Source organism: Grus americana, chromosome 3 (assembly GCF_028858705.1).
Source record: "Grus americana isolate bGruAme1 chromosome 3, bGruAme1.mat, whole genome shotgun sequence".
NCBI classification, from domain to species: domain Eukaryota; kingdom Metazoa; phylum Chordata; class Aves; order Gruiformes; family Gruidae; genus Grus; species Grus americana.
Genome location: NC_072854.1, coordinates 83,142,401 through 83,158,161, shown reverse-complemented (window position 1 = coordinate 83,158,161; position 15,761 = coordinate 83,142,401). Strand labels below are relative to the sequence as shown.

At 38.2% G+C, this 15,761-nt stretch overlaps 1 protein-coding gene across 3 annotated transcripts in view; it reads left to right on the top strand.

Moving 5' to 3' along the window:
- The window catches only part of LYST (lysosomal trafficking regulator), an 87,046-nt gene extending 72,492 nt beyond the window's left edge, over window positions 1–14,554 (top strand). For all 3 annotated transcript variants that reach the window (XM_054819656.1, XM_054819654.1, XM_054819655.1), the window contains exons 45-53: window positions 923–1,153; window positions 1,825–2,014; window positions 2,889–3,025; window positions 3,764–3,862; window positions 8,395–8,534; window positions 8,833–8,930; window positions 10,623–10,779; window positions 10,992–11,063; window positions 12,453–14,554. In XM_054819656.1, coding sequence (XP_054675631.1) covers window positions 923–1,153; window positions 1,825–2,014; window positions 2,889–3,025; window positions 3,764–3,862; window positions 8,395–8,534; window positions 8,833–8,930; window positions 10,623–10,779; window positions 10,992–11,063; window positions 12,453–12,591 — 1,263 coding nt within the window. In that variant the 3' untranslated portion in view covers window positions 12,592–14,554. The remainder of the gene's footprint in view (window positions 1–922; window positions 1,154–1,824; window positions 2,015–2,888; window positions 3,026–3,763; window positions 3,863–8,394; window positions 8,535–8,832; window positions 8,931–10,622; window positions 10,780–10,991; window positions 11,064–12,452) is intronic.
- Window positions 14,555–15,761: the final 1,207 nt, after the last annotated feature.

Here is a 15,761-nt window from a genome sequence, read left to right as displayed (position 1 = left end):
CTCTTATGTTTTATCCCTCTAATGAGCACTTCCCCTCTGGTAAATTTAATTTCAAATAAGTCTTCATTTAGTGTAAAGAATTCCAGAGTTTCACTACTTAATTGTAACACAGATAAATCAGACTCTATTCCTTAGCTTCAATTCTTACTATCACAGGGTTTGCTCAGCCAGGCAGTCCTGATTTCAATTGCATTCAAATGTGTTCCAGGTGTTTAGTGTTCATTCTATAGATGGAAGAGCTAAACAGTAGTGTTGGGCAGTGGTGGCTTTTTCTTTTCAAGTAGCCATCCAAATGCTTTCTTTCCTTTTTTCCTTTTTTGTGCTTGAGTATTGATTTAGTTATTTAAATTTCAAATATTAAGTTTGTGTGAGTGTGTTAATTGGTTTTTAAAGTGAAAAGTTAAGATCTTAGTGTGACTGAGGAAAAGTATTTGGTAAACAATTAGACACACAAAAAAAACAAGTAGAGGGGGAAAAAATGAATTTCCACTCTCCTGAAATACAAAGGTTCTTCCTCCCTCCCCACCCCAAGCCAGAGCTTTAATGTGATAATTAAAAAGAGGTACAGAAAACAAACTTTTTCAATTTTTTGTTTATCAGCAACCCTTCTGGTTTTGTAAAGGTAAACTTAGTAAAGGTCTACTAAGAAAACATCTTTCACAGAAATTAGTCATGGAACACATGTAGGAGCAGCTCACAGGATGTATCTTAGTGGTAGTTATCTCCAGTAAAGAACAGGTGACAAGGTTACTGTTCTCAGTGGCTCTTCAGTCAACACAGCCATTGTGGGGTGGCTTCTGCTCCATGTCTTAAATACCTGAAGAGTCTGCCTCTAAATTTGTGTGCATGTGTTTGAGAAATCTTTCCCAAAGACAAACTGGACAAGCTTATTCTTGCCCCTCCCCTTTTTTTTCCTCTCTAGACCTATTTTGGGATGGATGTGTCTGCTGTTGAGGATCCTGTTCAGAGAAGAGCCCTTGAAACAATGATAAAAACGTATGGGCAAACACCTCGCCAGCTGTTCCATGCAGCACATGTTAGCAGACCTGGATCCAGGCTTATCATGGAAGGAGAACTTCCTGCTGCCATGGGATTACTAGTGCAGTTTGCTTTCAGAGAAACCAGAGAACACACTAAAGAAATAATATATCCAGTATGTACTTTGATTTGCAAGATGGTTTCATTAACATTCTTAGGCTGTTATTATTGTACACTTATGTTTACGGTTTTCTTCCTAAAATGGCAACATACCGCCCCATTGTATTATAAAGAAAATAGACAAAATTAGTAAAGTGATAGTGAAAATTATTTTCATATTTGTGATATATTTTGTGTCAAACTAAGATCTGACTTTATCTTGGTTATAGCAAATAGGTGTTAGAAAGTATTCCACTTAACCAGTTTTATACTTTCAGTGATGAATTCTGGAATCTATAGGAGGTAAACACATGGTGTGCTTTCTTCCATCCTCAGCTTTTTCATTGTCGGTAGGAGAGTTCAACTTCCTTCATGTCAAACATTTGTTTTCCCTGAAGTCCAGTGAGAAACTGAATCCTTGCATTTAAAGAAATCGGTATTTTTCACTGAACTACCGGAACTGCAAACTTGCTATCTCAGCCCTTAAAGAAGTGGGAGAACTCCCTTAAAGCTAATGCTACAGTGCTTCATACTTGTCTTTCTCGTATTTGAGAACACTTTAGCAGTCCTTACTGTGTGACTGCTTATAGGAATGTGATATGAATGCTTCTCCCTTACTAATGAAATAATATTTTCTGGAAACTTTTTACCACTGTTTAATTTGAACCTTATTTGTGCCTGTTTTAGAGTCCGTTACCATGGATAAAAGGCTTGAAGTGGGGAGAATATGTTGGTTCCCCAAGTGCTCCAGATCCTGTTGTCTGCTTTAGCCAACCACATGGAGAAAGGTTTGGCTCTCTCCAGGCTTTACCAACTAAAGCTATCTGTGGTTTGTCCCGGAAGTTTTGCCTTTTGATGATATATAGCAAGGAGCAAGGTAGGAATTTGTGCTTATTCTCTACATGCACAATACATGTGAAAATGAGCTATAAAAAAAATTGCTACTATTATCTTCCAGCAAACTTCCCTAATTTAATCACTTTTGCCAAAGATTGATTTATAAATCCAGTAACAGCTTCCACATGTGTGGTGTCTTTCCTGGAGGGTGGATTTTACTTGTAATTTTCAAATGTAGAGGCATCCTGTAATTAAGTTGGTATTTTTCATTAAAGTGACTGAAGCATGAGGATTTAACTTCAGTCCAAGAAGAACTGAAGAACAGAGGAAAAGTACATGTGGCAACAGAAAGGAGAATTAAAGGAATGTTTATTAGAGGGAGAGAATGAGGAAAGTTATCAGTAAGAGGCAGAGGTGAAGGATCTTCTGCTTTCAGATAAACTCCACAGAGGGATTCTTATTGATAATGTACAAACAGGTTCTCATACTCTATTTTTTCTTTGTAACATGTACTAGTGAAGGTTTTTAAAAAATAAATGGCTTCACATTTAGTCAACAAAAATAAGTAACATCCTCCTTGAAATTATGAGCAATCACTTCCCTAGCTGGGAAGTATTGTCAACCTCTTCCCCTTTTCTCCACTCCCAGCAGATGCAACATTTTTTTCAAAAAAGCTTTGTCTACATTGCAGAGTCTCTTTGGAGAACACGATGTTTACGTAGTCTCTGAAAACTATGTTTATAATAGATTACAGATTAAGCCATAGCCTAACAGAAAATATCTTATTTTGAAACTTTGGAGTTTTTTATATTCTAGCTTGTGGTAAAACATGGACTGAGATTTTTATTGTTGACTATTAAAGTGATCAACTTTTTGGTTGCATATGTGACCCAATATTATATGCTTGCCTTCAGGTGTGAGAAGCATGCACAGTACCGATATTCAGTGGTCAGCTATCCTGAGCTGGGGATATGCTGATAACATTTTACGACTGAAAAGCAAGCAAAGTGAACCTCCAGTAAATTTTATACAGAGTTCACAGTTCCATCAGGTAAAAAGATCAGTCTCTTAGTCTTCAATTTAATATTGCTAGTTTAAGTGGTGGCCTGACTTGGCAGTTAGGTACTCTTGCTTTCTTTTTTCTTGGAGATGAGCATCTAAACACTACTGGTTTTAATCTATTTGATTCTCCTTTGTAATGTGTCCCTCATTGCTCTGGCGTATCTTGCTCCTGAATGTGTCCCTGTCCTAGGTAAAGTTCTATTTTGAATGCATTTGATTTTTGTAGCTTTTCCCTCCTATGGAATATTGGTGTGGATTTATAACAGCTTACATTCTGTGCCAAGAAAAATAAATAGAGGAAAAAATAAGAGATTAAAAGGAGAACTCTACTATAGTTTAGGATTTCTCTGAAAAAGATTGTCTAAAAGATTGTCAGGGAACACTGCATAATCTCCGTTATGCTCCAATGGTTGGTAAGATTCTGCCAAAAAGATTTTCACTAATTATGTGGCTGTAGATCTAGAAGTCTGCAGTAGTTCACTGCTCTTCAGCTGTGAATTCTGGGCTATGCAGAATTTCCCTCTTTACTTTGTTTCTGAAGTAATAACAAATATGACCTAGAGCAGGCATATTTTTAACTCTTGGATTTCTTTAGCTTAGATGTTTTACATGGCTTTTCTTAGGATAACCAATAAAGAATCAGTTTGACCAAATGCTATAGCATAATGAAATTTTCAGTTAAAATAGTTTCTGTTCTAATTTTTTTCTGGCTTTTTCTCTTTCCAAGGTAACAAGTTGTGCTTGGGTGCCAGACAGTTGTCAGCTGTTCACAGGTAGTAAATCTGGTGTCATCACGGCATATATGAACAGATTCACTAGCAATACAGTAAGTTCCATTGGACAGGATTTCTATTTAAGGATCTAGCTGTATTCACTATTACAGTCTTTTTTTAAACAGGAAAAGTGAGGAAAGGGAAATACGTTATATTTGGGACAGTTGCTAAAAAGATCAAGTGCTTGTTTAGTACTTATTTTTGAAGGATCCTCTTTGACATTAAGCAGATTTATCTCAGCATGCTTATTTGTGGATTTTTCTTAAGATGCTGTTCACATACTGCTAGTCTTTAGTCAGCCCTCATCATCTGGGTGCATAACTGATTACACATATAGCTCTGATGGTATTTAGGCTAGGGCTTGGAATTGAAGCTCTCTGGCACAAGGAAGCTCCCTACATAAAGGAGTAACTTTTTCTGTGAAGGAGACAGAGCCTTTCAGAGCCTTAACTGAAACTGGAATGCATTTCCCCAAAGTAAACAACATTTCAAATGGTGAAGGCACTTATTCTACAGAGAGCCAGGATGAAATCTCAGTGTATATATTAACCACTAACCCTCTTCACTTTGTCATATTCCCCAAGGGGAAAAGCTGTGAGGAGGGAAGGGAGAAAAGTAACTTGCATTACTTAACGCATTAGTGGAAGGTACTGAGATACTAATATAAATCACCCTGATACTATGCGATAATAAGCATGGTATGAAAACACAAATAGAACTCAAAATGCATCTTCTGGTTCAGACTGAATTTCTGAGCTTCTGTCTGATTTTCTCCAGCAGTAACTTCTACTCTTAGTTTTAAAAAGAGTTTGTAACTTTCTTGGCAGGTCATTTTAGGTGTGTCTACAGGATTGCCCATAGCAACAACTAAACTAAACTGATTTCTCAAATTTAGCTTGATACAGATACAGGTATCGCCAAACACATTTGTAGTATTGTACTCTTGATGCTCTTGAATCACTACATTAGCACGGGCTAGAGGGAACCTTCGTATGATCTGCTGTGCCTGCCCAGTTTCCTGTTTTCAGCAGTGGCAAACAGCAGATGCTTAGACTGGGAAGAGCACAAACATACACTGATTTCTTCCTTGACTTTCTTCCAGTTTCTGGTGATCTGCCACTCAGACTTCCTGAGCTCAGCAGCACTTTGAATTTAAAAAAAATGAAGCAGAGCTTGAAGCCCACAAGCTTCAATCAGTTGGCTCTTAAGTCAGGCACCTTAACTGCTCATCAGAATGGTGAGCTTGTAAATAATCTGTACTGAGACTTGGATTCCAGTTAACATTTTTTGAGATACTAAAATAGAAATTCAATATGCTATTCATTGCTTCTGCAGTGCTAATAAGAAGCTCTAGTAGTGGAGTTATGATTAAGTTCCCTGCATTTCCTAGAAACAAGTGATTTTTATTTTTTTTGTTCAGCTACACAGATGTTGTCTTTGAGACCATCTTTGCTGAATTTCTCTGCACTGACAGTTTTACATGCCCTAGGCAGACTGACCTTGCACCGATTTTGTAGCTCCTGTTGTTGAGTCAGTTACCCAAGTCAGGGCTGCAGGGAATACAAATGTGCGTCCTACCATCTGTTCTGTATCCATCTTGTCAGCTGTTCAGTGATGAAGTGAACAGTCCATTATAATGCAGTACTTGAAACATGAATATTTTGTCCTGTTTCACACTTATATAAATTCAATGCATAGGCATAAAACAGATACGTGTTGTTAATTGGATATGGGAATTCAAAGGCATGCTGTCAGAATTCAAAAATACCTCAATGTTGTACTTCAGATACTCTATTTTTCCTAACCTTTGTTTAATATGGTCAAAAAACTAATGAAGTACTGCTTTGAAAATGTGATCTATCTCAACAATAGGTCATACCTTCATGAAAACCTCAGCCAGGGTTTTCTGGTTGTACAAATTACTCCAGCCTTCACTTGTGTGTTGGGTTTGCGTGGCAGGGTTTTGGTGGCGGGGGGGCTACAGGGGTGGCTTCTGTGAGAAGCTGCTAGAAGCTCCCCCTGTGTCTGATAGAGCCAATGCCAGCCGGCTCTAAGACGGGCCCGCTGCTGGCCAAGGCCAAGCCAATCAGTGCCTCTGTGATAACATATTTAAGAAGAAGAAAAACAGTTAGAGAGAGAGAGCCTTTGCAGTCGGAGAGAGGAGTGAGAAGATGTAAGAAACTCTGCAGACACCAAGGTCAGTGCAGATGGAGGGGGAGGAGGAGCTCCAGGTGCCGGAGCAGAGATCCCCCTGCAGCCCGTGGTGAAGGCCATGGTGAAGCAGGCTGTCCCCCTGCAGCCCATGGAGGAAGGATGAGGGGGTGTAGCGATTCCACCTGCAGCCCGTGGAGGACCCCACGCCGGAGCAGGTGGAGGCACCTGAAGGAGGCTGCGGCCCGTGGGAAGCCCACGCTGGAGCAAGCTCCTGGCAGGACCGGTGGACCCGTGAAGAGGGGAGCCCACGCCAGGGCAGGTTTGCTGGCAGGACTTGTGACCCCGTGGGGGACCCCACGCTGGAGCAGTTTGCTCCTGAAGGTCTGCACCCCGTGGGAGGGACTCCATGCTGGAGCAGGGGAACGATGAGAGGAGTCCTCCCCCTGAGGATGAAGAAGCGGCAGAAACACCGTGAGATGAACTGACCGTAACCCCCATTCCCTGTCCCCCTGTGCCGCTGAGGGGGGGAGGGTTGAAGCCGGGAGTGAAGTTGAGCCCGGGAAGATGGGAGGGGTGGGGGGAGGTGTTTTAAGAGTTGATTTTATTTTCTCATTCCTCTACTCTGTTTTGCCTAGTAATAAATTAGATGAATTCCCTCTCTAAGTTTGGTCTGTTTTGCTCGTGACAACAATTAGTGAGTGATCTCTCCCTGTCCTTATCTCGACCTGCAAGCATTTCGTTATGCCTTTTCTCCCCTGTCTAGTGAAGGAGGGGAGTGAGAGAGCGGCTCTGGTGGGCACCTGGCCTCCAGCCAGGGTCAACCCACCACAACTTGCTATTTTAGTTGTCTTGCAAACAGAAGGAGAGCACTTTAATAATCTATTTGAGTAAAACTGGGCAGTGATCACTTAAATTCTCCACTCAAGTGCCATAGGCGATCATTTCATGTAACCAACAGAAAGAACTGCTATTTAAAGGTAGATAAATACCTGCATTTTTTTCCACATCTAGGTACTGTTGTAGTGGTTGTCATCTAAAAGCAAGCAGGAAGTAAAAAAGGGATGGCATTTTAGGCATGGAATAAGTATTTCATAAGTTATTAGACCTTAATACAGTTGGTGCTAAAATTCCAGCGTGTGTCATTACAATATTACAATAACCCAGTGAAGAATCAATAAACCATTGCTATTAATGCTATAGAGACAAGCTGCTAAAGGTGAATCCTGATTTCAGTTCAGATGTTGAAATGCAGATCACCAGCAAACACTTAAAGGAGATGGGAGAAGCACAGTAAAAGGGTTATCAAAATCAGTTTTTCTTCAGAAAATCGGAAATCTTGATTGCTGCTGTTACAGAAAAAATTTAGTAAATTTTTTTTCTCTGAACTGAGCAAGGATTAAAGAAGGATCTGCATGTGTGAGATTGACAACTGCATACTTTCATAACTGTCTTGGATGAGATGCTCAGTAGCAAGAACAAAATAGCAGGTCTTTTGGTTGTCAGAAAGTATATTGACTTATATTACATAAATTGTATTGTCCCTTTTAGTGCAGAAAGACATATCAGTTTTCTATGAACTGAGTTAGGCATATATTTATCTTGTCTGTTTCTACTTTCAAGAGTTTTGCAGACCTGCTGCATGCATCCTATACCCTCATACACAATTGCAATGTGCTCTGACACATGTGAGGAAACAAGCAGAAAAATGTTCCTTTCTCTTACAAAGATCATTCTAATCTCTGTACAGCAAGCTAATGCTAATTAAAGCATTAGTATTCTGATGAAGCAGCTCCTTCAACGTAGACATTTTTCAGGAAGTCTGAATCATTTCAAATGATATATCTTGAATAAGAAGTGTCATTTGGTGTTCAACGTGCTGCTTTAATTTTTTATCTAGCAGTTTCTATATTTAAACTTGACTTCCTGCATGTTTTTCCAACTTGGTATCACTGAAGGACTTTGCACCAACTTGAGGAATTCCCAGTAATTTACTGTACACAGTGATTACTGCTGAGCTCTGTTTTCCTTCTGTGTTTCCAAGTGCTTCCTCTAGATGCTAAAATATTGAGGACTGTCATGTGGAAATAGCAGTCTTGCAGAAAATAAATCAGCTGATTTCAAGGTGTCTAATTGAGACAGAAGTAGCACAATAATTCTTCATTTCGATTAATTGGACTACAACAAAATGTTTGCTTTGACTAAAGCACTGGAAGCAGAAAGTTGAACATAAATTATATGTATTGCTTAGCACATTATAAAGTGTTAAACATAATAAAACATTAACAATGTTTCTAAACAGATGACATCAAGAGCAATGGGAACAGTTTTTTGAAATCTAAGAATTAAACTTGTCCCTAGGCTTATCCTTTTCAGAAAAAGAGACTTTAATTTTTTTATGTGAGACTTCATGTTTTATTTTGCTGTTTTTCAGCCTTCAGAGATAGAAATGGAGTCTCAAGTCCATCTGTATGGTCACACAGCAGAAATAACAAGTTTGTTTGTGTGCAAACCGTACAGTATAATGATAAGTGTCAGTAAAGATGGAACCTGCATCATATGGGATTTGAACAGGTACAAGTATATATGTAACTTTTTCCAATGACTGTCTTTTAAATACCTGTTTTCCAACTTTTGGGGTATCTTTATCCTTTTAGAATTAACTGAATTTGTGCATGTATATCTTAATGTGAAGTCAAACCCTTACTGTTTTTTTCCCATGAAGGGTGCTGGAATTCTAGAATGAATATGAAAAATACCATCATCATGCAAAATGCGGATTTAAATTAATGTAGCTTTAAAATATTTTCCTCAAAGAACATTTTCTGTATTTGAGTCTGAACTTTAGGCTTGTTCTCTTTATCTTTTTCAGGCTGTGCTATGTCCAGAGTCTGGCAGGACACAAAAGTCCTGTGACTGCAGTTTCAGCTAGCGAAACAACTGGTGATATTGCAACGGTTTGTGATTCAGGTACATTTGGCATTTAAGAAAGCTGTTTTGACTTGCAGACCAAAGAAATTGTGAGACTTGCTATTATATTAGTTACTGAGTGTGCGTTAATCATCTGAGGATGCATTGGTTCAAATAGGAATGCTCTTTTTTTTTTTTTTTTACACAATAACATATAAATTTCTCCAGAAATGATTAGGCAGTTGTTTGAGTAAAATGGAGAGATAAAAAAGCTAACAGCTTGATCTTTTTATAAAGACTTGAAATTTCAACAGATTCCTGGGAGACCTAAATTCTATGAAGTTGTCTGCTTTCATTTTAACAGGGATTTGTTGTCAAAGGTACAGTTCTTAAGGGGAGTGCAGTGTATTACAGAGCAATAGAGTTTTTGTTACTTACTCTATCATGCTTCCATATCCCCAGAAGCAAACATAGATTTGCTTAGCTATTCACTAGTTTTAGAGAGGAATAACAGCTATACTAAAGCAGAAATAGTAGATATTTGTATTGGGGCTCCTACAGAGGGAGGGTAATAATTCTCCCCTATCTTATTTTAAAGCAGGTTTTTGTACTGTCTTGTCTTCCACATAGTACTGTTTCTGGACAAGAGCATTAAGACCTATATGAGCAGTTTTTGAGTATTTCATAAATTGGGATGCTCATTGACTTGAAGATTGACTGCGTACTACGAGACTGTGTATCAGTAAAGCAGGGCCAAGTCAGAGTCCTCGCACCATTTTGCTAGCTTTAAGGATACCTATGTGTATTGTGTTAACTGGAAACTGGGGGGGAGGGGTGTGGGGGGTGGGAAATAGGCTCCATCTAAATGACAGAATATTGTTTCACTGATCCAAGGAGGTACAGAATAAGAGAGCTTAACTTTGTTTATCCATATTGTTAGAAGACAGTTATTGACCCAGTTCTTACTTTGGGCCAATTTTCTTTTTCTCTTACCTTGAGTAAGATAGGTCTTATATACTGAAGTATCTTTTAGCTACCTTTTCTTACTGTAGTCCTCCATAAGCTGAACTGAAACTAATACTGTTCCAAATCTGAAAAGAAAAAAAAAAGCAAAATAGCACAGTCTATAGAATTTAAGGAAAAGGGGAAATTTTTCTAGCAATTTCAGAAACATAATATTTAGGGTTTAAATTGACATGGAGTCATTCAACTCCATTTCTGTAGCTCTTTTCTTTATGGAAAAGATTGTATTCTTTAATTGTTAAGGGAAATGAGTTTCAATCCTTCTTAAGAAAAAGCAGTAGCTGGGTTATTCTTTGATAGCATCAAATAATCCCTGATAACTAGGTAAGATAATTGTGCTTGCTACTTTAAGTATTTTGCTTAAAATGCAAGGCAGAGCATAAGAACTAGCTGTTTAAAGTACATGGTATGAATTCCCTCTTAGTGCTTCCCTGTTAGTACATGAAAATTGGTCATTAAAAGTAAATTCATATAGCATTGTGTAAATACAATGTTCCATACATATGAAGTGATGTCTTCTAAATCACTGCAGTGGCTTGGTGGTTTGTTTGCATGCTCCCTGTCACAAAAGGAGGGAAGAGTTAATTGTTTACTGCAGCACACATCACTCAGTCATTTAAACCTTCTGGTCTTTAAGTGTTAAAGAATTCAACTTCTTGAAAGATTCTATAGACCTAGCTGTAGTCTAGATTTATTTTTTTAATATTGTCATGCTATGTTCTGTTGCAGTTGGAGGGGGTAGTGATTTGAGACTTTGGACAGTTAATGGTGATCTCGTGGGACACGTACACTGCAGGGAAAGTATTTGCTCTGTTGCTTTCTCTAACCAGCCTGAAGGAGTATCTGTCAACGTGATTGCAGGGGGGCTTGAAAATGGAGTTGTAAGGTAAGCATCTGAAACTTTTGTTTATTAAAATGCGTTATAACTTAGGCTCACAGTTTGAGAGCATGTAGTTAAACATCATGCTGCTATTTGACTTTAAAGAAGGTGGACAAGCTGTTGTTTGGTTTCCAGTCTTAGTAGTTGCCAAACAGGTTATGTTTATCACTGAAATATTTGTAAAATTAAACGTGAAGAAAAATTACTTTTTCTTTCAGACTGTGGAGTACGTGGGACTTGAAGCCAGTACGAGAAATAACATTTTCGAAGTCAGCCAAACCTATTGTAAGGTAAAAAGATCTTAAGAATATAGTAAATGGATTTTTCTCTTGGGATGGGGGGGGAACCAAAAAAACCCAAAACCCCACAAAAACCCCACAACAAAATAGCCTTGAATATTGAATGTGGATTTGACATGAGAACAGGAGGTAAATACCCATGTCTAAAAAGAGCAATGCAATCCTACTAATTATTCATGAAAGCAAAATGAGCACAAATGTATTGTATTTGTAATGACAGTAATAACTAGGTTCCGCTGCTGGCAGATAGAAATTAGCAGGATTCCCTTGAGAACTGAACAATAGCTACTCTTCTTATTCCTAAGTTTAATATTTTTGTCAGAATCTGTAAAAACCATGAGACAATATTAACTTTGTCAGACTCAAATAGACAGTGTTTTTCTCCCTTCAGAAATAAATGAAAACACTGCATTTTCCTTGACCATTTTTTCCTGATGCTGATGGGAAACAGTGGAGAAGGGAGTAAAGGAAATTCAAGGGGAGCCTGGAAGCTGCCATTTTGGAGTGCTTGTTTAATTTTCTGAGTCCCCTTGATTTATATAAGCAGAGTTATTCTGATGCCAAAGGTTTTCAGAATATAGTCAAAGGACCAAGTCCTTGATATGCCCAGTGATACAGTACCCTGCACTGAGGTCTTAGAGTTATGCCAAAATTTTATCGTCTTAGCGTTTTCATAGTAACAAATTGCTCTGAAAAATTTTGACCGTTGCTGAAATGTAATTTAAAACCTGAACCACTAATCACCATTCTTCAGAAACGAAAAACATTGTCTGATAGCAATTACTGTCTTTGTCACCTCCTTTAAGAAGCATATTTCACAAAGCTTGTTGATAATGATTTAGTAGCTATTGAATAATTTAAAGTTTCCTCCTTAAATGAGACAGAAAATGGATGTTGACCTTCATGCTCTCTAACATTGCCCGTGGCATGACTGAAAGGCTTTACTACTGTTACAGCTTAAGAAATGCCCGGCTGAACAAAAGTCCTATGCTGTGCCATGAAATCTGATGGATTTAGCTTCTGTCTTTGTCAACAAGCGAGTTCAGAGGGCACCAAGTTCTGTTGCTGAAAAGCCTTCCTTTCAGAAGTAGAAGGCACAGCCCAGGGAAAGAGTAGTGTGCTGCTACTGATCCCACCCTTTTCTTTGATGCTGCAAGGAAATGAGCACTGAACTGCGTGGCATGTTGAAGTGTTGGACAAAGCTGTAGTTCAGCCTGTTTGCATATACCTGCTTATTAATTTTTGTAACCAGATTACTCTGTTAATGTACTCACTGGGTCTCTCCTGAGAGCTAATCTTTGGCTATATTCTTATGGTTTTTAATGTCTTTTTTAAATAGCCAAATCTGGTATAACAATAGATTGTTTTCTTGTTTTTCAGCCTTACATTTTCCTGTGATGGGCATCACTTGTTCACGGCTAATAGTGACGGAAATGTTATAGCTTGGTGTCGCAAGGACCAGCAGCGCTTTAAGTTACCCATGTTCTATTCATTCCTTAGCAGCTATGCGGCTGGGTGATGACTATTTTTGCTGCTAACTCACGTCTCTGATGCACTTTAAATCCAAAATAGATCATAGAATCTCTTATTTGACTGGATTTTGAAGTACTTTGAATGTCTCTAGAATGACTGAATAGATTTTAAAAAAGAGCAGTCTAAAGTGGTTGCATATGTGTGTGCACAAACCTGAAGCATATACCAGGTCACCAGGAAGCTCTGGTAATATGCTCCAATACCAGCAAAGGGACTCATAAATGCTCTAACACACAAGTCAAAATGCTGCAATATAAAACATACTGTTTTTTTAAATCACTTCTTGGACAGAAGTATTTAAAAAAATCGATTGATAATGCTTATTCCCCCTCTTCTGTTGTAAAATATTGGCAGTGTAAAGTTGTGTAAATATCTACTAAAATGTCAGCATATGTATATCTGATTAGTTGAGCGTGGTATAGTTAGCTCTGGGATAAGCAACCCAAAACTTAAAAATCCAAGACCACTTAAAATTGCTTTTTTTGAGAAGCAAAGAACTTAGTAGGTGCCTTTTGCACCATCTTATGGTATTGTAATGCTAAAAATTGAATTTCTGTTATCTTTATATGTGTAATTTTTGCCATCTTCTCTGTTAGTATAATAGTCTTTACAATATTTGTCTTAGTGATGGGTAGACACCTCATGGCATCATGAAGCAATAGTTAGATCATATTTTGGTTTTGTTTTTTAGTGTAAACTCCCTAACTTTGTAACACTTAGCTATTGCAATTCTGTGGCAGAATATATATTATGTACACACAGCTTATCTTCCAGAGCTCTAAAAAATGGTGTTGGAAGGCACAGATGTGCTCCTGTTCTAGTGTCGTTGAAGTTCAATACACTGTAAAATGTTTGAATCTAACTGCTTGAATAATCGTTGTTCATAGGCATCAGATGATTTGGAAGAGTTTACACAGATACACTGTGCAAATATGTTATTTATTCCTAGGTGCTATTTTTTTGAGGGGAAAAAATATAAGCCTCCATTGTGAAAGGCTTAACAAATTTGAATTCTTAGGCCAGATCAAAAATTAACATTTTAGTTGATGGATTTGAAGACCTCTAAACCTGACACTATGAATGAGTGCCTACTAGCCACGCAAATGGTAAAACGAGAATGCTACGCAAGTCTGATGTAGTTACATTCTTCTTTTAAATTGCTTTGCTTTTTCATCATTGACATGTTCTGCTATTGCCATACAAACTGCTATATCTTCTCATGTTTAAGGTTCATCTGCCTTCAAAACACTGTATATAAAATTGTCAAGTTGTGATGAAGATGACATACACAAGAAATCTTTACAGTTCTTTTGAAAATTCCAGTGTCTTAAGAAATTCTTGCATCTTCCTGATTGAAGAACTTGTCAAACTAGAAAAACTTAAGAAAAATACTCATAGTCCATGACACGAAGGCTGATCTTTGGTCCCATTAAGCAAGTGGCTACATACTGTATCAATTAAATTTTAAACTGCTTATATTGTAGCAGCATTGTATGGGATGGCTTTAGTCATGTTTTTCAGTGTCTAAATGTTAATGTAAGGTCCAAATACAGACTGAAAAGTTTCCTGGCTCATGTTCACGTGATGTGCTTTATTTAAGAGGAAAAAATACAAATATTGTGGGTTTGGGGTGCTTTTGTGCTCCCTGATTTGGGGTGTTGCTCACAAAGGCTTATTTTTATAAAGTAGAATTCCACTTGTTACAAATCAATATGCAAAATTGCTGGCCTTGTAAAGAGTGCAATATTATATATTTTTATGTAAAAGTAAAAAATGATTTTTTTGAAGCAAGGAATATTTATTCAGCTTAACATTCTGGAACTACTAAAATAACACTGCAATAGTATCTGTGCATGATGTACTGAAATTTCCTGTAAATGTCACATTCCACACTGTCTTTGTATATATACTGTCACATTGTTGGGTAATAAACAGATCTTTGTACCAAATTGAGATGATTGGAAACATGCTTTTGGCACCACTGTTTAAGGATCTTGCACACCTTGCTCCAGCTCAATTTCTGCTGGTTCTCATGAAGTGGGGAAGTTCTGTTTATGGACTACATCATGTGGCTGTCAAACTGAATGGAGGGGTATAAGGTTGAAAGTGGGGAAACCCTAGGCTTGTCACTTTGCACATGTGTGCATGTGTCCTTCCTTCGCACAGGCTGTGTGGCTACAACTTGAATGGAGTTTGAGACATTCCCCTTCCTCCCTAAAAACCTTAACTGAGCCAAAGGCAGAAAGGTAACTCTGCTCTGGATTTTCCGAGGGAAGGAAGAAAAAGGTGCTGGGTGGAAATTGGAGGCTGGGATCCCTGGGAGGCTTCTGACAGAGGATGCAAATCTCTTCCTGGTGGAAGCCAGGGTTTGGGAGAGGTTCATGTGGCAAGGCTATCTGATACCACTTGCAGGATTCTGTGGTAAATCCAGATCATTATTTTCTGATTGTGGAGATAGGGAAGGGGAGGCAATAGCCAGATATTCACTCGTGGGGAGAGGAGAAGGAGTCTCCCAATCATTACTGAAGAAGGGAACCCTGATCTCAGGTTTGAGATCCACTGTTTAGACAAACCCATGACAATGGATAGGAGAAACAAAATCAGTAGAGAACTGTATCTGTGAACTGAATTAAACATGGTAAAATTTTCTGCAGGAAGAATGGTTTCTGTGACAAAATAAAAATACCTTTCAAGCACTGCTCAGCAGTAATGAAAACATCCCTGTGTTATCAACACTGTTTTCAGCACAAATCCAAACATAGCCCTGTCCTAGCTACTATGAAGAAAATCAACTCTATCCCAGCCAAAACCAGCACATGGGATTTCTTGTTTTTACTGTGATTGTAGGATTTACTATGCATTTTGTGGATAGAACTCCAGATAGAGGGTGCGGGGGGGGGGGGGAATATCACCTGGTTTGCTACTAACAAACTTTTAGTTTACCTTTTTTTCTTCAAGCTTTGGCTTGTTTAAAGCTGTATTGGCTCTTTTTTTTTTTCTTCTTGCATATGGAAATACAAGTCATGCTTCCATATGCTGGTACTTTATCACAAAAAATGTAAGCCAAATACTATTGAAAAGCTCTGCTTGCCTTGAAAAATATCCACTGGAACTTTAGTTAAGTTTCTAGAGCTACAGACAGCACTATTTTCTTTG